At 51.6% G+C, this 21,000-nt stretch overlaps 2 protein-coding genes and 1 long non-coding RNA gene across 3 annotated transcripts; all 3 read left to right on the plus strand.

Moving 5' to 3' along the window:
* The first annotated feature begins 643 nt into the window (after window positions 1-643).
* On the plus strand, window positions 644-2,332 carry LOC140645900 (uncharacterized). The gene is made up of 2 exons (XR_012040123.1): window positions 644-1,590; window positions 1,892-2,332. It is a non-coding gene; the product is annotated as an uncharacterized lncRNA (long non-coding RNA).
* Window positions 2,333-2,587: 255 nt separating this feature from the next.
* Window positions 2,588-5,609, plus strand: LOC140645899 (adenosine 5'-monophosphoramidase HINT1-like). The gene is given in 4 exon segments (XM_072849362.1): window positions 2,588-2,746; window positions 2,748-2,777; window positions 4,364-4,468; window positions 5,268-5,609. Coding segments are annotated over 4 exon segments (444 nt in total). The 5' UTR covers window positions 2,588-2,602; the 3' UTR covers window positions 5,433-5,609.
* A 5,755-nt stretch (window positions 5,610-11,364) lies between these two features.
* Window positions 11,365-16,519, plus strand: LOC140645867 (adenosine 5'-monophosphoramidase HINT2-like). The gene is given in 6 exon segments (XM_072849345.1): window positions 11,365-11,500; window positions 12,474-12,602; window positions 13,455-13,759; window positions 13,761-13,790; window positions 15,392-15,496; window positions 16,297-16,519. Coding segments are annotated over 6 exon segments (870 nt in total). The 3' UTR covers window positions 16,462-16,519.
* Window positions 16,520-21,000: the final 4,481 nt, after the last annotated feature.

Raw genomic sequence — 21,000 nt, forward strand, 5'->3', positions numbered from 1 at the left:
GAAGACGTACCCTTGGCGGAAGAGGATCTGGTCAGGGAATACTTAAGCAAACCGGATGTACGTAAGGCCACGGGCCCTGATGGGATGCACGCATGAGCGCTGGGGAGCGGGCAGATGTCATTGTGAAGCCACTCTTGATAATCTTTGATCGATCACGGCGACTGGGAGAGGCGCCTGAGGACTGGAGGAATGCAAATGTCACCCCTCTCTTCAAGAAGGGCAAGAAAGAGGACCCAGGGAACTACAGGCTGGTCAGCCTCCCTCGATCCCTGCAAGGGCGACGGAGCAGCTAATCCTGGAAACCGCTTCCAGGCACATGAAGGACAAGACGGTCATCAGGAGTAGTCATCATGGATTCACCAAGGGGGGAGTCATGCTTGACCGACCTGATAACCTTCTATGATGAAACGACTGGCTTGGTAGACGAGGGGAGAGCAGCGGATATTGCCTACCTAGCCTTCGGGAAGGCTTTTGACACCGTCTCCCGTAAGATCCTCATAGAGAAGCTGATGAAGTATGGGCTGGATGAGCAGACAGTGGGGTGGGTTGAAAACTGGCTGAACAGCTGGGCCCAGAGGGTGGTGATCGGTGGCATGAAGTCTAGTTGGAGGCCAGTCACTAGCGGTGTACCCCGGGCTCAATACTGGGTCCGATCCTGTTCAACGTCCTGATTAATGATCTGGATGATGGGTAGACAGACTGTACCCTCGGCGAGTTTGCTGATGATACAAAACTGGGAGGAGTGGCTGATACACCAGAGGGTTGTGCTGCCATCCAGAGGGACCTCGACAGGCTGGAGAAATGGGCAGGCAGGAGCCTCGTGCGGTTCAGCAAGGGGAAGTGCCAAGTCCTGCACCTGGGGAGGAACAACCCCATGCACCAGTATATGCTGGAGGCGGACCGGCTGGAAAGCAGCTTTGCAGAAAAGGACGTGGGGGGGCTCCTGGTGGACACCAAAGTTGAACGTGAGCCGACAGTGTGCCCTTGCCGCAAAGAAGGCTAAGGATATCCTTAGCCCGATATAGAGGAAAGCAGGGTTTACGTATGTTACAATACAGCTGTGTAGACCGATCGAATTGCCCACTATCCCCGGGGGTGCAGGGCACCACAGACCGCCCTTGGGCAGCTTTGGGGGCACTGCCTATTTTCCTAAAAGCCTCCTACCCAGCTTAGCGCAAAGCCTATCTTGATCTGCCCTCCAGCCCTCAAGCCACCAGTGCCGAAGGCACGCCTTGTATTTTATTTTCTCCCAGGAGGAGGCGTGCAGCTTAGAAGCGTCTGCAATTGAAGCGGGGCTTTCAGGGACCAATTTAGAGCAACTTCTGTCGGTTCTACGAGATGTTCTGAAAAGTTAAGGCCTGGCCTGGCCTGGCCTGGCCTGGCCAAAGCAGTCATTTGCCTGGAGGGAGCAGCACCAAAAAGCCACAAGCACGTTTGGGGTGGACTTGATGCGGTAACAAATAACAAGAAATAGTACTTGTAGCTACAACAGCCTCTTCCGAGACCTCGTTGCCCGCCCACAGGGTCGCAGCACTACACGGCACAGGTCCCTCCGCGGACTCGCCCAACGTCTTCTCCCTCCACCCCCAGGTCAGATTGTCACCTTGAATTGTGTATATATGAGTATGCATTTTAGAATATTTTAGTATATGAGTATGTATTTTAGAATAAAATAGAAATAGTATAAGAGTTATTAGTAGTTAAGAAGGGATCACAGTTAGAATAGAAATTAGCATACTAGAGTGTGAGAATCATAGACAGTTAGAAATAGAAACTAGCATACGAGACTGTGAGAATTGTAGAATCTTCAAGGTAATAGATAATGCCTAAGTTAGATAAGAGGGTATGGGCACTGCATATTTTACTAACAAGCCTATGTTTCTCCTCAAAGAATGCGAAGCTGTAACCCTTCAAAGACCGATAACGGGAACATCCTCTTACCGGGAGAGCCGTAAAGATAAAGGGACACCACAACAACCATGAAAACAACAGGAATAACAGTAACTAGGGGAAAGGTAAAGGCGGCAGGGGGAGATCGCGGCCACCGACCCAATTGGGGGACGAAAGGACTACCCCCCCACACACACACTCCTTGTGAGCACGCGCAGTGAATTAAAATCATACTGTGACTTTAATTTGAAGCGGAGAAAATACGGACCAATGGAAGAAGAGGATGATTAGTTAGTCTAATGATTATGTATTAGATAGGCGTGGTGTGTTAACTTTTATGTATAAATACTGAAAAAGAATTGCAATAGGTGTGCTCGATTTGTGGAAATTTTCCACCTTGCACCCTGCGCAGAATAAAGCAATGTCTCCTCTCTAAACATGCTCTGTGTGTTTTGGGAGTTATTTTACAGCGAGGCAACAGTTTTGGCGACCCAGATGGGACTCTGAAATTCGAGACCGGACTCGCCCAACGTCTTCTCCCTCCACCCCCAGGTCGGATCCCTCCGCGCCCCGAGGGCACGCAAGCGCCCCGAGCCCCGGTAAGCACCAGGTCGACGAGGGCGGACCCGCCAAGGGGCCGAGGACAAGCGAAAACGACAGACGAGACAGCCAATCGGGACGCGGGATCGGCCGGCGGCGATCTGGCGGCCCAATGGGCGCCGCGGAGGGCCTGGCCGAGTGGAGGAAGCGCGGGGCGACAACGGGGGTTGTCGTGGCTGACGAGATTATTGGGGCGCGGGCCGCCCGGTCCGGTGGCGCCACTACTGTCTTCGGAAAGATCATCGGCAAGGCGCTTCCCCGCCAACGTCATCTACGAGGACGAGGAGGTAGCCGCGGCTTTGCTCTGTGCGCGGTTCCTCTTCCGTTCCCTTCCTTCCGTTCCCCCCCTCCCCCGGCGCTCGCAGGCGCCCTGAGCCGAGGACCCGTTGTGCGGTGCCCGGGAGCGCGGCAGGGCGGGTGGCGGCGCTGCTGCGGGCGGGTGGGTGGGTGGAGGGACGGGGGACGGACGGGGCCTCTCTGGGTTGTGGCGCTCTCTACTGCGCCATCCCTAAAACATCGCGCTTCTTCGGTGCCCCCCCGCCGGCTGCCGCGGCGCGTACTGGGTTGCTGGTGCTGTCCGGCTCGCCTCGGTTCGCAGCCCCACCGTGTCGTGTGCGCGCGTGCGTAGAGGAGGGCCTCTGACGGTAACGCACTCGGTGGCAGCCGCAGACGTTTGCCGCGTGATATCCCTTTGGCACTGCAAGTCGTGCAAAGTTTGCTGCCGAGGGATGGGAGTGGTCCTACCTCGCGTAGGATGATAGTCTTGAAACCTTAGATTAAGCACGCGCGGTCAGTCTCCTCGGGGATTCTGGGGGGGAGGGGTGGGTGCGTGTGTGTGTGCAAGCAGTGAAGGTCTGAGTAGTGACCGTAATGAGTTAGTTCTGCATAGGAGAAATGCAGGTCTTGATGTGCCTCGTAATAGCATTATAGAGATTTCACAGCTCTGCTGTGCTAGGCTTTGGTTCTGAGCCCCCAAACTGGATTATTAAAGCAAAGAGTTACAGCTTTTCTTATTTTTCTTAAAAAAAAAAAAAAAATCTAGAAACCGGCCATCCTGCAGGCTGCAAAAGCTTCCCAGACCTTGTTTCTGTGGTGAAGCGGGACCGTGATAACAGCATGCTTGCAAGGTTCACGCATGCTGGTGCACCACAACGTGCTAGGAACTGGAGTGAGCTGCTTAGACTGTGGGGGAAAAATGCAGCCGTTACCTACACGATGTTAACTTTAAGTTAGTGTCGCGTATAATTTTTTTATTAAAACGCTGAAGATTAACAGTTAGGGGTGTCTTCTGCTTTTGAAGGTAGGGTTTATGTGCAATATAGAAGGCAGACTCGTACTATGCACTTGCAGGCTTCCTGTGATTATGCTTTTGTTCAATACTTGAGCTCCCTGTACCATGGAAAGTGAATGGCCGCTGATCTTCCACTTCACTAAATTCTTTGTTGATTCAGTTAAGCCCTTTGTCTCCTGCCTCTGTGTGGACCACATCGAATAGAAAAACTGCTTAGGAAATGATCGACCCAAATTAAAACATACTGGATGGAGGTCGCTAATCTGAAGTACTGGCCCGTCTCCTTGCCCCCATCATCTTGCACGCTGAATCCCACTTCTGGAGGGGGCTCTGTAAATATGTTGTATTTTGTGTATAGCAAGTATTAATATCACGTAAGAAAAATCAACGTTTCGCCTTGTGTTTGGGGCATCTGGTAATCTGCTTCTGTACGAGTTCACGTAAGAAAAATCAACGTTTCGGCTTGTGTTTGGGGCATCTGGTAATCTGCTTCTGTACGAGTTCAGTGGGGCGTATTGATTTGCTCAAGCTATTGCCTTTCCCCGAAGCCAATCAAGTTTTAACTGTTTACTCTTCCTCCAGTGCCTTGCGTTCCATGATCTTTCACCCCAAGCTCCGACGCTTTTCCTAGTCGTGCCTAAGGAGCCAATTATCAGGCTATCTGAAGCAGAAGATTCTGGTGAATCTGTAAGTACCGTGGAAGCTTTCTGCACGCTGAACTGTCCCTGTAATTAGTTCCTAATTTACTAGACTCTTTCCCATCCCCTCTTTCCCTCTTGATAGGGCACAGTAGGCTATTTGGGGTTTTCTGGCGCTGTAATCTTTTGCCTCTAGCTTGTAATGGAATTGAGCTTTTTGACTAAAAGTAGTGCTATAAAGCAATGCTCATCCCTGGGTATGTACTTCTGGTGCAAAATGCGGTGGTGTTCTGGAGCGCGGTCTGATGCCTATTGTCATGGTTTAGAGTAAGAGTAGTAGTACTTCTCCTAATACGGAGAAGGGGGCTTGGGGTTTTTGGCAGGTCAGGGGTGAGGAAGGGCAAAGCTGGTTGAGAGGTGCTGGGTGCTTCACTTTTAGCTCTAAAAGTCAAGTTCAAAGGCTTTGTAAACCCACGCAAAAGGCAGCCTAAAGTTTATTTTCCACCAGAATTGCTTATGTTGCCTGAAGGTATAATGGGGGCTTTAGCCCGGAGACAAACTTAGCTTCTGTGGCTGTCTTGTAGTCCGTTACTGTCTAGCCTGAAAAAATTGCATAGCTCTTTTTTTTCCCTGTAGTGTGCATAATTGGTCTTTGTAGCTTTGCTTGGAAAATGTCAGTTGCAGGCGGACAGACAGTAATTTGAAGCGCAATGGTCGAATTGCTAGGAATTGGCTAACTGGCTTCTCTGGGTGGTTCTCTGCTCTCGTTCCTTCCCTTGCTGCCCTCTCCCCTCTTTGTGTGTGGCTTTTTATGTTATTTATTTATGGGTTTGCACTTCCTTCTCCAGCTTCTTGGGCATTTAATGATTGTTGGCAAGATGCGTGCTGCTCACCTGGGCCTGACCAATGGGTTCCGGACGGTTGTGGATGAAGGGCCCGAGGGTGGGCAGTCTGTCTGTCACGTACATCTACGTATTCTGGGTGGCCGTCAGTTGGGCTGGCCGCCTGGCTAAGATTTTTGCACCACAAGAGTTGCTGCACGTGTACGTACCGCCACTGAATGGATTTCATCTGTTGCCCGTCGGTCTAGCCACACCGTTGATGTCTAATTTTTTGTGACGTGTGTCTGCGGAAGGTAATAAAAGCTTTGAGCAGCAGTTGCACAATAAAGATTTAGCATGGGGATATCATCTCTGTCTTGTGCGTCTTACTGAGGGAAATAGTTCTGCAAGTTAAAATGGTGTCTCCCCGGAGTGTAAGTACGTGGAGTGTTTCAGTCTGTTAACAGTGTTCTATAGGTAGATAGTGATTTGCCCAGTCACTTGAAGCGTGACGCTGGAACCGCTTAGCAGTCTCCTGCGTCTCGTAGGAGGCAAACTCTTAGCTTTTTGGAAGTGGTACGCAAACGTAGATAAAGCCGGCGTAGGCTGCTGCTAAAACTGTAGAAAATACTGTATGTGACGCTACAGGCATGCCATACAAGGGTGGTTTCGGCACAGTGCAATGTGTTGGAAGCATCCAACTCCTGTTGGAGCACTTTATCAATGGCTGTGTGATAAGGCCCCGTTGCTATCCCTTTTCTGGTGAGGAGGGATATGGTAGGAGAAAACAGTCGGTCCGAATGGCAGCTGCGGTGCTTCCATAGCACAGTGGAATATCCCTTTGGTCACTTTTGGGTCAGCTGTCCTGGCTCTGTCCCCTCCCAACCTCTTGCCCACCCCCAGCTTACTGGGCTTTGGGGGTGGGGTGGTTGGAGAGACAGCCTCCATGCTGTGGGAGCACTGCTCAGCAGTAGCCAAAACATTGGTGTGTTATCAACACCCTTCTAGCTACAACTACAAAGCACAGCACTATGAGGGCTGCTATGGGCAAAGTTAACTCCATCCCAGCCAGACCCAAACCAAAACTGCATCACAGGGAGACAGCAAACTTTGTCTGTCTTTTAACAGCTGCTCAAAAAGGGAGATGGGCATGGGAAAGCAGGGCGATCCTTCGTTGCCCTTGAACGCTGTGTTGCTGAGGCATCTGAGACGCCCACTGGGAGGCGTCTTCATCTCTTCTATATCCCCAAGCGATCAGGTGAAGTTGGGTGACACGGGCGTGTAAGTAACCCGAGGACTTCACCTTTATTTAATCTTCCCGGGGAGGAGATGGAAACGATTTACCTGAAGTAGATGGAAGCTGACATATGATGTTTCCTGGAAGCTGCGCTGGTGCAGTGTTTGCTTACTGAATGATTGAGCTAGGTAACATCTATTGTTCTGTCTGTGTAAACTCCCTAAGGTATCTAGAAGGTGTTCCCGCTTCTGGGGGCGGGGGAATGTTGAAGAGGCTAGGTACGGCTTATACATTCAGAGAGACTGGGCGATTGCCATAGGTTTTAGAAGTCTGTGGCGCCTGGTGGAATTTACGTCTCGCCTCACAGGCGACGTTGCCGATACTTTGCTCCAAACCAGAGAGAGCAAAGGGTTATTAAACAGTGATCCGCTGAAGAATCGTAGCATCCTAGAGCAGCCCAGGTGGGAAGGGACCTGGAAAGATCATCTGGTCCAACCTTTTGTGGGAAAGGCAGCCTAGATGAGATTATCTAGCACCCTGTCCAATCGCATCTTGAAAACCTCCAGCGATGGGGACTCTACCACATCCCTGGGGAGGCTGTTCCGGTGGATGATTGCTCTCGCTGTGTAATAAAGAAATAAATACAAATAATAATATGTCTGTCTTGTGTCAAGATGAAACCTCTCTCCTGGTGCAACTTGTACCCGTTGCCCCTTGTCTTCTCCATGTGGCTCCTTGTGAAGAGAGAGCCTCCGTCCCCTTTGTAGCCACCCTTTAAGTACTGGAATACTGTGATGAGGTTCCCCCCTGAGCCTTCTCTTCTCCAAGGGAGAAAAGACCCAACTCCTTCAGTCTTTCCTCATAGGGCAGGTCCTCCAGCCCTTTGATCGTCTTTGTGGCCCTCCTTGGGACCTGCTCCAGTCTGTCTGCGTCTCTTTTTGAATTGTGGGGACCAGAACCGGACACAGCGCTCCAGGTGCGGTCTGCAGGGGTGGCCTCTGTGAGAAGAGGCCAGGGTCTGCCCTGTGCCGGACACAGCTGGTTCCAGCCAGCTAGGCACCGGACTGACCGCAGGCCAAAGCTGAGCAACTCGGCGAAGCTGGTGGCGCCCCTGTGAAAACATATTTAAGAAAGGGCAAAGCGCTGTCCGGGGCAGGTGGGCAGCCGGGGCAGCAATCCCTGCTGCCCGTGGATCCGGCAGGTGGATATTTCCTGAAGGCACTTTTTCATCCTATTTTCTCCCCCTGTCCTGTTGAGGAGGGGCAGCGAGAGAGCAGCTGGGTGGGCCCCTGGCAGCCGGCCAAGGTCAACCCACCACAAAGCCTAAAAGGCAGATTCCTCCGTGTAGAAGCTGAAGGGGGTCGGTGGTTTAAAGAATGATAGTGACTGGGGTAGGAACAGGACCTTTTGGAGGTAGGAAAGTCGGGAAATATCTGGGGATCCAGTCACTTTGAGGAGGGGGAAATTTCAAGAGAAAAAGCCTTCTTTCTGAGCAATAAGAGGTTCTTGTGAGAAAAAGGATCTAGACTCCATTTTTTCTCACTTGGTAATAAAAGTGACAAAGAACTGGAACTCCTGCGTGCAAAGGGATGAAAATGTACGGAGCCTGTTGGATGCTCTCTGTGTGTGTGTGTGTGTGTGTGTTGGAAACCCAGGAACAGCTATAAAGAGGTCATGGAGTAGATGTGAGCTTGGTTAACTTGGTCTTGCAAAACTTGATTAAAACAGAGCCTTAGAGAAGGCAATGCCTTGAGGATGTGAAGGGTAAAAGGACAATAAGTAAGGCTGGAGATGTAGTTCCCGATCCTTTTGTCGGGAAGGATTAGGACTGAATGTTGATTTGACTGAAGCGCAGGTTCCAATCCGTCTTCTATAACTGAAATTCAGTAGCAAAGGAGACCGAAAGCTGAGAACTCCCGTGACTGGAGTGTTGCAATGGAGGGATAGGGGCTCTTTAGGAAGGACAGGCCGGGAAGATGAGGAGGGGGAGTGGCCCTTTATGTGAGAGAACAGCTGGAATGCAAGGAGCCCTGCCTGGGGATGGCTGATGAGCCTACCGACCGAGAGCTCATGGGTAAGGACCGAAGAGAAGACGGGTAAGGGTGGCATTGTAGCGGGCGTCTGCTATAGGCCGCCTGACCAGGAAGAACAAGCGGATGAGGCCCTCTACAGACAGATAGGAGCAGCCTTGCGTTCGCAGGCCCTGGTCCTCACGGGGGACTTCAACCACCCCGATATCTGCTGGAGGGACAAGACAGCAGGGCAACCATGCAAAGCTGACCCAACCACCCACCCGCATTAGAACCGGTGCCACCAGAAAAGCACGTAAGGTATTAGTAATCGGAGATTCCCTACTGAGAGGCACCAAAGCACCCATTTGCCATCCAGACGATTTCTCTAGAGAAGTCTGCTGCCTACCAGGAGCTCGCATTCGTGGCGTCACTGAGAGGCTGCCGAGCCTGGTGAGCCCTACAGATTATCATCTGCTCCTACTATTCCGCGTAGGGTCTGACGAGGCAACTTAGAGCCTCGTCAAAAAGACGAGGCTCCAAAAAGACCATCTGTCCCTCGGAGCAATGTTAAAAGGATCAGGAGCACAGGTGGTGGTCTCCTCTAACCTCCCAGTCAGAGGAAGGGGTCCAGGAAGGAGGAGACGAATTGAACAGGGGAATGCCTGGCTGCGTAGCTGGTGCCATACTCAGCAGTTTGGCAAAGGTAGATCATGGATCTACCTTTGAGAAGCCAGGTCTGTTGGGAGCTGATGGGGTTCACCTGACCAAGCGGGGCAAGAGGGTCTTCGCCAACAAGCTGGCCAGACTTACAAGGAGGGCTTTAAACTAGACCCAGCGGGGGAAGGCGATGGAGTTTTGAGCAACAGAGAGGAGCCAGGGGCTGCTGATGCATTAGGAACCAACAGGGGAACACCTGAGAAATGCTGCAAAGGAATTGGGGCTTGAGCCTCCAAAAAGGTGACGCGGTCGACAGCCCAGCTGAAGTGTCTCTATCCCAATGCACGCAGCACGGGTAACAAACAGGAGGAGGTGGAAGCCGCTGTGCAGCTGGAAAGCTATGGCCTAATCGCTATCGCTGAAACTTGGTGGGATGACTCACACGACTGGAGGGCTGCAATCGATGGCTATAAACTGTTCAGAAGGAAGGAGAGGCGGGGGGGGGTTGCCCGCTATGGAAAAAAGAAAAAAGGATTGACTGCACAGAGCTGTCTTTGAAAGACAGCGATGAACAGGTTGAGAGCTTATGGGTGAAAATTCGAGGCCAAGCCAACAAAGGAAACCTCGTGGTTGGTGTCTACTATAGGGGAGGATGTTGACAAAGCGTTCTTACTTCAACTACCAGAAGCATCACACTCGCGGGCAAAGAGTAAAGTCAAGACCCTGAATTTTAGGAGAGCGAACTTTCAGGTGTTTCAAGAACTCGTGGATGGGACCTCCTGGGAAACTGCCCTCGGGGATAAAGGAGCAGAAGGGAGCTGGCAGCTCTTTAAGGACGTCAGAGAGCACAAGAGCTCTCGATTCCCATGCGTAAGAAATCAGGCAAGGAAGGCAGGAGACCAGCATGGCTGAGTAAGGACCTTCTGGTCGAGCTGAAGCGCAAGAAGGAAATGCATAGTGAGTGGAAGCAGGGACACGCGTCCTGGGAAGAATATAGGGATGCTGCCCGGGTGTGTAGGGATGGGATCAGGAAAGCTAAGGCACAGCTGGAGCTGAATTTGGCAAGGGATGTGAAGAATCATAAGAAGGGCTTCTACAGGTGCGTTGGCCAGAAAAGGAAGACTAAAGAAAACGTACACCACCCCCATGCCACCCCCCAATAAATAAGACAGGAGCTCTAGTGACAACCGACTTGGGGAAGGCTGAGGTACTCAACGATTTTGTTTTGCCTCCGTTTTCACTGGCAATCACTGTTCCCACATCTCTCAAGTCCCTGAACCTCAAGGCAGGGACTGGGGAACAAAGTCCCTCCCATCGTAGGAAACGATCCGGTTCAAGACCACGTGAGGAACCTGAACATACACAAGTCCATGGGACCTGACGAGGTGCATCCCAGGGTGTCTCGTCCCACTCGGTGGGTTGCGAGATGGGTGAATCTTTTTGATTCCCTGACGGTTTGCGTACCGACCAACAAAGGCCGATCTCTGCTCGGCAGAGCCGCGTGGTCGGTAGAGGGGTAACAGTTTTAAACTGAAAGAGGGTAGGTTTAGGTTGGAAATAAGGAAGAATTTTTTTTACGACGAGGGTGGTGAGACACTGGAGAACGGGTTGCCCAGAGAAGTTGTGGATGCCCCATCACTGGAAGTGTTCAAGGTCAGGTTGGGCGGGGCTTTGAGCAACCTGATCAAGTGAAAGATGTCCCTGCCCATTGCAGAGGGGTTGGGCTAGATGATCTTTAAAAGGTCCCTTCCTACCCAAACCATTCTCCGATTCTGTGACTGAATGCCGCCTTTGCCTCAGTCTTTGCTAGCAAGACCAGCCTTCAGGAATCCCAGGCCCCGGAGGCCAGGGGGAAAGTCTGGAGCAAGGAAGACGTACCCTTGGCGGAAGAGGATCTGGTCAGGGAATACTTAAGCAAACCGGATGTACGTAAGGCCACGGGCCCTGATGGGATGCACGCATGAGCGCTGGGGAGCGGGCAGATGTCATTGTGAAGCCACTCTTGATAATCTTTGATCGATCACGGCGACTGGGAGAGGCGCCTGAGGACTGGAGGAATGCAAATGTCACCCCTCTCTTCAAGAAGGGCAAGAAAGAGGACCCAGGGAACTACAGGCTGGTCAGCCTCCCTCGATCCCTGCAAGGGCGACGGAGCAGCTAATCCTGGAAACCGCTTCCAGGCACATGAAGGACAAGACGGTCATCAGGAGTAGTCATCATGGATTCACCAAGGGGGGAGTCATGCTTGACCGACCTGATAACCTTCTATGATGAAACGACTGGCTTGGTAGACGAGGGGAGAGCAGCGGATATTGCCTACCTAGCCTTCGGGAAGGCTTTTGACACCGTCTCCCGTAAGATCCTCATAGAGAAGCTGATGAAGTATGGGCTGGATGAGCAGACAGTGGGGTGGGTTGAAAACTGGCTGAACAGCTGGGCCCAGAGGGTGGTGATCGGTGGCATGAAGTCTAGTTGGAGGCCAGTCACTAGCGGTGTACCCCGGGGTCAATACTGGGTCCGATCCTGTTCAACGTCCTGATTAATGATCTGGATGATGGGTAGACAGACTGTACCCTCGGCGAGTTTGCTGATGATACAAAACTGGGAGGAGTGGCTGATACACCAGAGGGTTGTGCTGCCATCCAGAGGGACCTCGACAGGCTGGAGAAATGGGCAGGCAGGAGCCTCGTGCGGTTCAGCAAGGGGAAGTGCCAAGTCCTGCACCTGGGGAGGAACAACCCCATGCACCAGTATATGCTGGAGGCGGACCGGCTGGAAAGCAGCTTTGCAGAAAAGGACGTGGGGGGGCTCCTGGTGGACACCAAAGTTGAACGTGAGCCGACAGTGTGCCCTTGCCGCAAAGAAGGCTAAGGATATCCTTAGCCCGATATAGAGGAAAGCAGGGTTTACGTATGTTACAATACAGCTGTGTAGACCGATCGAATTGCCCACTATCCCCGGGGTGCAGGGCACCACAGACCGCCCTTGGGCAGCTTTGGGGCACTGCCTATTTTCCTAAAAGCCTCCTACCCAGCTTAGCGCAAAGCCTATCTTGATCTGCCCTCCAGCCCTCAAGCCACCAGTGCCGAAGGCACGCCTTGTATTTTATTTTCTCCCAGGAGGAGGCGTGCAGCTTAGAAGCGTCTGCAATTGAAGCGGGGCTTTCAGGGACCAATTTAGAGCAACTTCTGTCGGTTCTACGAGATGTTCTGAAAAGTTAAGGCCTGGCCTGGCCTGGCCTGGCCTGGCCAAAGCAGTCATTTGCCTGGAGGGAGCAGCACCAAAAAGCCACAAGCACGTTTGGGGTGGACTTGATGCGGTAACAAATAACAAGAAATAGTACTTGTAGCTACAACAGCCTCTTCCGAGACCTCGTTGCCCGCCCACAGGGTCGCAGCACTACACGGCACAGGTCCCTCCGCGGACTCGCCCAACGTCTTCTCCCTCCACCCCCAGGTCAGATTGTCACCTTGAATTGTGTATATATGAGTATGCATTTTAGAATATTTTAGTATATGAGTATGTATTTTAGAATAAAATAGAAATAGTATAAGAGTTATTAGTAGTTAAGAAGGGATCACAGTCAGAATAGAAATTAGCATACTAGAGTGTGAGAATCATAGACAGTTAGAAATAGAAACTAGCATACGAGACTGTGAGAATTGTAGAATCTTCAAGGTAATAGATAATGCCTAAGTTAGATAAGAGGGTATGGGCACTGCATATTTTACTAACAAGCCTATGTTTCTCCTCAAAGAATGCGAAGCTGTAACCCTTCAAAGACCGATAACGGGAACATCCTCTTACCGGGAGAGCCGTAAAGATAAAGGGACACCACAACAACCATGAAAACAACAGGAATAACAGTAACTAGGGGAAAGGTAAAGGCGGCAGGGGGAGATCGCGGCCACCGACCCAATTGGGGGACGAAAGGACTACCCCCCCACACACACACTCCTTGTGAGCACGCGCAGTGAATTAAAATCATACTGTGACTTTAATTTGAAGCGGAGAAAATACGGACCAATGGAAGAAGAGGATGATTAGTTAGTCTAATGATTATGTATTAGATAGGCGTGGTGTGTTAACTTTTATGTATAAATACTGAAAAAGAATTGCAATAGGTGTGCTCGATTTGTGGAAATTTTCCACCTTGCACCCTGCGCAGAATAAAGCAATGTCTCCTCTCTAAACATGCTCTGTGTGTTTTGGGAGTTATTTTACAGCGAGGCAACAGTTTTGGCGACCCAGATGGGACTCTGAAATTCGAGACCGGACTCGCCCAACGTCTTCTCCCTCCACCCCCAGGTCGGATCCCTCCGCGCCCCGAGGGCACGCAAGCGCCCCGAGCCCCGGTAAGCACCAGGTCGACGAGGGCGGACCCGCCAAGGGGGCGAGGACAAGCGAAAACGACAGACGAGACAGCCAATCGGGACGCGGGATCGGCCGGCGGCGATCTGGCGGCCCAATGGGCGCCGCGGAGGGCCTGGCCGAGTGGAGGAAGCGCGGGGGCGACAACGGGCGTTGTCGTGGCTGACGAGATTATTGGGGCGCGGGCCGCCCGGTCCGGTGGCGCCACTACTGTCTTCGGAAAGATCATCGGCAAGGCGCTTCCCCGCCAACGTCATCTACGAGGACGAGGAGGTAGCCGCGGCTTTGCTCTGTGCGCGGTTCCTCTTCCGTTCCCTTCCCTTCCGTTCCCCCCCTCCCCCTCCCCCGGCGCTCGCAGGCGCCCTGAGCCGAGGACCCGTTGTGCGGTGCCCGGGAGCGCGGCAGGGCGGGTGGCGGCGCTGCTGCGGGCGGGTGGGTGGGTGGAGGGACGGGGGACGGACGGGGCCTCTCTGGGTTGTGGCGCTCTCTACTGCGCCATCCCTAAAACATCGCGCTTCTTCGGTGCCCCCCCCCCCCCCGCCGGCTGCCGCGGCGCGTACTGGGTTGCTGGTGCTGTCCGGCTCGCCTCGGTTCGCAGCCCCACCGTGTCGTGTGCGCGCGTGCGTAGAGGAGGGCCTCTGACGGTAACGCACTCGGTGGCAGCCGCAGACGTTTGCCGCGTGATATCCCTTTGGCACTGCAAGTCGTGCAAAGTTTGCTGCCGAGGGATGGGAGTGGTCCTACCTCGCGTAGGATGATAGTCTTGAAACCTTAGATTAAGCACGCGCGGTCAGTCTCCTCGGGGATTCTGGGGGGGAGGGGTGGGTGCGTGTGTGTGCAAGCAGTGAAGGTCTGAGTAGTGACCGTAATGAGTTAGTTCTGCATAGGAGAAATGCAGGTCTTGATGTGCCTCGTAATAGCATTATAGAGATTTCACAGCTCTGCTGTGCTAGGCTTTGGTTCTGAGCCCCCAAACTGGATTATTAAAGCAAAGAGTTACAGCTTTTCTTATTTTTCTTAAAAAAAAAAAAAAAATCTAGAAACCGGCCATCCTGCAGGCTGCAAAAGCTTCCCAGACCTTGTTTCTGTGGTGAAGCGGGACCGTGATAACAGCATGCTTGCAAGGTTCACGCATGCTGGTGCACCACAACGTGCTAGGAACTGGAGTGAGCTGCTTAGACTGTGGGGGGAAAAAATGCAGCCGTTACCTACACGATGTTAACTTTAAGTTAGTGTCGCGTATAATTTTTTTTATTAAAACGCTGAAGATTAACAGTTAGGGGTGTCTTCTGCTTTTGAAGGTAGGGTTTATGTGCAATATAGAAGGCAGACTCGTACTATGCACTTGCAGGCTTCCTGTGATTATGCTTTTGTTCAATACTTGAGCTCCCTGTACCATGGAAAGTGAATGGCCGCTGATCTTCCACTTCACTAAATTCTTTGCTGATTCAGTTAAGCCCTTTGTCTCCTGCCTCTGTGTGGACCACATCGAATAGAAAAACTGCTTAGGAAATGATCGACCCAAATTAAAACATACTGGATGGAGGTCGCTAATCTGAAGTACTGGCCCGTCTCCTTGCCCCCATCATCTTGCACGCTGAATCCCACTTCTGGAGGGGGCTCTGTAAATATGTTGTATTTTGTGTATAGCAAGTATTAATATCACGTAAGAAAAATCAACGTTTCGCCTTGTGTTTGGGGCATCTGGTAATCTGCTTCTGTACGAGTTCACGTAAGAAAAATCAACGTTTCGGCTTGTGTTTGGGGCATCTGGTAATCTGCTTCTGTACGAGTTCAGTGGGGCGTATTGATTTGCTCAAGCTATTGCCTTTCCCCGAAGCCAATCAAGTTTTAACTGTTTACTCTTCCTCCAGTGCCTTGCGTTCCATGATCTTTCACCCCAAGCTCCGACGCTTTTCCTAGTCGTGCCTAAGGAGCCAATTATCAGGCTATCTGAAGCAGAAGATTCTGGTGAATCTGTAAGTACCGTGGAAGCTTTCTGCACGCTGAACTGTCCCTGTAATTAGTTCCTAATTTACTAGACTCTTTCCCATCCCCTCTTTCCCTCTTGATAGGGCACAGTAGGCTATTTGGGGTTTTCTGGCGCTGTAATCTTTTGCCTCTAGCTTGTAATGGAATTGAGCTTTTTGACTAAAAGTAGTGCTATAAAGCAATGCTCATCCCTGGGTATGTACTTCTGGTGCAAAATGCGGTGGTGTTCTGGAGCGCGGTCTGATGCCTATTGTCATGGTTTAGAGTAAGAGTAGTAGTACTTCTCCTAATACGGAGAAGGGGGCTTGGGGTTTTTGGCAGGTCAGGGGTGAGGAAGGGCAAAGCTGGTTGAGAGGTGCTGGGTGCTTCACTTTTAGCTCTAAAAGTCAAGTTCAAAGGCTTTGTAAACCCACGCAAAAGGCAGCCTAAAGTTTATTTTCCACCAGAATTGCTTATGTTGCCTGAAGGTATAATGGGGGCTTTAGCCCGGAGACAAACTTAGCTTCTGTGGCTGTCTTGTAGTCCGTTACTGTCTAGCCTGAAAAAAATTGCATAGCTCTTTTTTTTCCCTGTAGTGTGCATAATTGGTCTTTGTAGCTTTGCTTGGAAAATGTCAGTTGCAGGCGGACAGACAGTAATTTGAAGCGCAATGGTCGAATTGCTAGGAATTGGCTAACTGGCTTCTCTGGGTGGTTCTCTGCTCTCGTTCCTTCCCTTGCTGCCCTCTCCCCTCTTTGTGTGTGGCTTTTTATGTTATTTATTTATGGGTTTGCACTTCCTTCTCCAGCTTCTTGGGCATTTAATGATTGTTGGCAAGATGCGTGCTGCTCACCTGGGCCTGACCAATGGGTTCCGGACGGTTGTGGATGAAGGGCCCGAGGGTGGGCAGTCTGTCTGTCACGTACATCTACGTATTCTGGGTGGCCGTCAGTTGGGCTGGCCGCCTGGCTAAGATTTTTGCACCACAAGAGTTGCTGCACGTGTACGAAACGCCACTGAATGGATTTCATCTGTTGCGCGTCGGTCTAGCCACACCGTTGATGTCTAATTTTTGTGACGTGTGTCTGCGGAAGGTAATAAAAGCTTTGAGCAGCAGTTGCACAATAAAGATTTAGCATGGGGATATCATCTCTGTCTTGTGCGTCTTACTGAGGGAAATAGTTCTGCAAGTTAAAATGGTGTCTCCCCGGAGTGTAAGTACGTGGAGTGTTTCAGTCTGTTAACAGTGTTCTATAGGTAGATAGTGATTTGCCCAGTCACTTGAAGCGTGACGCTGGAACCGCTTAGCAGTCTCCTGCGTCTCGTAGGAGGCAAACTCTTAGCTTTTTGGAAGTGGTACGCAAACGTAGATAAAGCCGGCGTAGGCTGCTGCTAAAACTGTAGAAAATACTGTATGTGACGCTACAGGCATGCCATACAAGGGTGGTTTCGGCACAGTGCAATGTGTTGGAAGCATCCAACTCCTGTTGGAGCACTTTATCAATGGCTGTGTGATAAGGCCCCGTTGCTATCCCTTTTCTGGTGAGGAGGGATATGGTAGGAGAAAACAGTCGGTCCGAATGGCAGCTGCGGTGCTTCCATAGCACAGTGGAATATCCCTTTGGTCACTTTTGGGTCAGCTGTCCTGGCTCTGTCCCCTCCCAACCTCTTGCCCACCCCCAGCTTACTGGGCTTTGGGGTGGGGTGGTTGGAGAGACAGCCTCCATGCTGTGGGAGCACTGCTCAGCAGTAGCCAAAACATTGGTGTGTTATCAACACCCTTCTAGCTACAACTACAAAGCACAGCACTATGAGGGCTGCTATGGGCAAAGTTAACTCCATCCCAGCCAGACCCAAACCAAAACTGCATCACAGGGAGACAGCAAACTTTGTCTGTCTTTTAACAGCTGCTCAAAAAGGGAGATGGGCATGGGAAAGCAGGGCGATCCTTCGTTGCCCTTGAACGCTGTGTTGCTGAGGCATCTGAGACGCCCACTGGGAGGCGTCTTCATCTCTTCTATATCCCTCAAGCGATCAGGTGAAGTTGGGTGACACGGGCGTGTAAGTAACCCGAGGACTTCACCTTTATTTAATCTTCCCGGGAGGAGATGGAAACGATTTACCTGAAGTAGATGGAAGCTGACATATGATGTTTCCTGGAAGCTGCGCTGGTGCAGTGTTTGCTTACTGAATGATTGAGCTAGGTAACATCTATTGTTCTGTCTGTGTAAACTCCCTAAGGTATCTAGAAGGTGTTCCCGCTTCTGGGGGCGGGGGAATGTTGAAGAGGCTAGGTACGGCTTATACATTCAGAGAGACTGGGCGATTGCCATAGGTTTTAGAAGTCTGTGGCGCCTGGTGGAATTTACGTCTCGCCTCACAGGCGACGTTGCCGATACTTTGCTCCAAACCAGAGAGAGCAAAGGGTTATTAAACAGTGATCCGCTGAAGAATCGTAGCATCCTAGAGCAGCCCAGGTGGGAAGGGACCTGGAAAGATCATCTGGTCCAACCTTTGTGGGAAAGGCAGCCTAGATGAGATTATCTAGCACCCTGTCCAATCGCATCTTGAAAACCTCCAGCGATGGGGACTCTACCACATCCCTGGGGAGGCTGTTCCGGTGGATGATTGCTCTCGCTGTGTAATAAAGAAATAAATACAAATAATAATAATATGTCTGTCTTGTGTCAAGATGAAACCTCTCTCCTGGTGCAACTTGTACCCGTTGCCCCTTGTCTTCTCCATGTGGCTCCTTGTGAAGAGAGAGCCTCTGTCCCCTTTGTAGCCACCCTTTAAGTACTGGAATACTGTGATGAGGTTCCCCCCTGAGCCTTCTCTTCTCCAAGGGAGAAAAGACCCAACTCCTTCAGTCTTTCCTCATAGGGCAGGTCCTCCAGCCCTTTGATCGTCTTTGTGGCCCTCCTTGGGACCTGCTCCAGTCTGTCTGCGTCTCTTTTTGAATTGTGGGGACCAGAACCGGACACAGCGCTCCAGGTGCGGTCTGCAGGGGTGGCCTCTGTGAGAAGAGGCCAGGGTCTGCCCTGTGCCGGACACAGCTGGTTCCAGCCAGCTAGGCACCGGACTGACCGCAGGCCAAAGCTGAGCAACTCGGCGAAGCTGGTGGCGCCCTGTGAAAACATATTTAAGAAAGGGCAAAGCGCTGTCCGGGGCAGGTGGGCAGCCGGGGCAGCAATCCCTGCTGCCCGTGGATCCGGCAGGTGGATATTTCCTGAAGGCACTTTTTCATCCTATTTTCTCCCCCTGTCCTGTTGAGGAGGGGCAGCGAGAGAGCAGCTGGGTGGGCCCCTGGCAGCCGGCCAAGGTCAACCCACCACAAAGCCTAAAAGGCAGATTCCTCCGTGTAGAAGCTGAAGGGGTCGGTGGTTTAAAGAATGATAGTGACTGGGGTAGGAACAGGACCTTTTGGAGGTAGGAAAGTCGGGAAATATCTGGGGATCCAGTCACTTTGAGGAGGGGGAAATTTCAAGAGAAAAAGCCTTCTTTCTGAGCAATAAGAGGTTCTTGTGAGAAAAAGGATCTAGACTCCATTTTTTCTCACTTGGTAATAAAAGTGACAAAGAACTGGAACTCCTGCGTGCAAAGGGATGAAAATGTACGGAGCCTGTTGGATGCTCTCTGTGTGTGTGTGTGTGTGTTGGAAACCCAGGAACAGCTATAAAGAGGTCATGGAGTAGATGTGAGCTTGGTTAACTTGGTCTTGCAAAACTTGATTAAAACAGAGCCTTAGAGAAGGCAATGCCTTGAGGATGTGAAGGGTAAAAGGACAATAAGTAAGGCTGGAGATGTAGTTCCCGATCCTTTTGTCGGGAAGGATTAGGACTGAATGTTGATTTGACTGAAGCGCAGGTTCCAATCCGTCTTCTATAACTGAAATTCAGTAGCAAAGGAGACCGAAAGCTGAGAACTCCCGTGACTGGAGTGTTGCAATGGAGGGATAGGGGCTCTTTAGGAAGGACAGGCCGGGAAGATGAGGAGGGGGAGTGGCCCTTTTATGTGAGAGAACAGCTGGAATGCAAGGAGCCCTGCCTGGGGATGGCTGATGAGCCTACCGACCGAGAGCTCATGGGTAAGGACCGAAGAGAAGACGGGTAAGGGTGGCATTGTAGCGGGCGTCTGCTATAGGCCGCCTGACCAGGAAGAACAAGCGGATGAGGCCCTCTACAGACAGATAGGAGCAGCCTTGCGTTCGCAGGCCCTGGTCCTCACGGGGGACTTCAACCACCCCGATATCTGCTGGAGGGACAAGACAGCAGGGCAACCATGCAAAGCTGACCCAACCACCCACCCGCATTAGAACCGGTGCCACCAGAAAAGCACGTAAGGTATTAGTAATCGGAGATTCCCTACTGAGAGGCACCAAAGCACCCATTTGCCATCCAGACGATTTCTCTAGAGAAGTCTGCTGCCTACCAGGAGCTCGCATTCGTGGCGTCACTGAGAGGCTGCCGAGCCTGGTGAGCCCTACAGATTATCATCTGCTCCTACTATTCCGCGTAGGGTCTGACGAGGCAACTTAGAGCCTCGTCAAAAGACGAGGCTCCAAAGACCATCTGTCCCTCGGAGCAATGTTAAAAGGATCAGGAGCACAGGTGGTGGTCTCCTCTAACCTCCCAGTCAGAGGAAGGGGTCCAGGAAGGAGGAGACGAATTGAACAGGGGAATGCCTGGCTGCGTAGCTGGTGCCATACTCAAGGTTTTGGCAAAGGTAGATCATGGATCTACCTTTGAGAAGCCAGGTCTGTTGGGAGCTGATGGGGTTCACCTGACCAAGCGGGGCAAGAGGGTCTTCGCCAACAAGCTGGCCAGACTTACAAGGAGGGCTTTAAACTAGACCCAGCGGGGGAAGGCGATGGAGTTTTGAGCAACAGAGAGGAGCCAGGGGCTGCTGATGCATTAGGAACCAACAGGGGAACACCTGAGAAATGCTGCAAAGGAATTGGGGCTTGAGCCTCCAAAAGGTGACGCGGTCGACAGCCCAGCTGAAGTGTCTCTATCCCAATGCACGCAGCACGGGTAACAAACAGGAGGAGGTGGAAGCCGCTGTGCAGCTGGAAAGCTATGGCCTAATCGCTATCGCTGAAACTTGGTGGGATGACTCACACGACTGGAGGGCTGCAATCGATGGCTATAAACTGTTCAGAAGGAAGGAGAGGCGGGGGGGGGTTGCCCGCTATGGAAAAAAGAAAAAAGGATTGACTGCACAGAGCTGTCTTTGAAAGACAGCGATGAACAGGTTGAGAGCTTATGGGTGAAAATTAGAGGCCAAGCCAACAAAGGAAACCTCGTGGTTGGTGTCTACTATAGGGGAGGATGTTGACAAAGCGTTCTTACTTCAACTACCAGAAGCATCACACTCGCGGGCAAAGAGTAAAGTCAAGACCCTGAATTTTAGGAGAGAGAACTTTCAGGTGTTTCAAGAACTCGTGGATGGGACCTCCCTGGGAAACTGCCCTCGGGGATAAAGGAGCAGAAGGGAGCTGGCAGCTCTTTAA

The sequence above is a fragment of the Ciconia boyciana genome, unplaced genomic scaffold, assembly GCF_034638445.1.
Source record: "Ciconia boyciana unplaced genomic scaffold, ASM3463844v1 HiC_scaffold_40, whole genome shotgun sequence".
NCBI classification, from domain to species: domain Eukaryota; kingdom Metazoa; phylum Chordata; class Aves; order Ciconiiformes; family Ciconiidae; genus Ciconia; species Ciconia boyciana.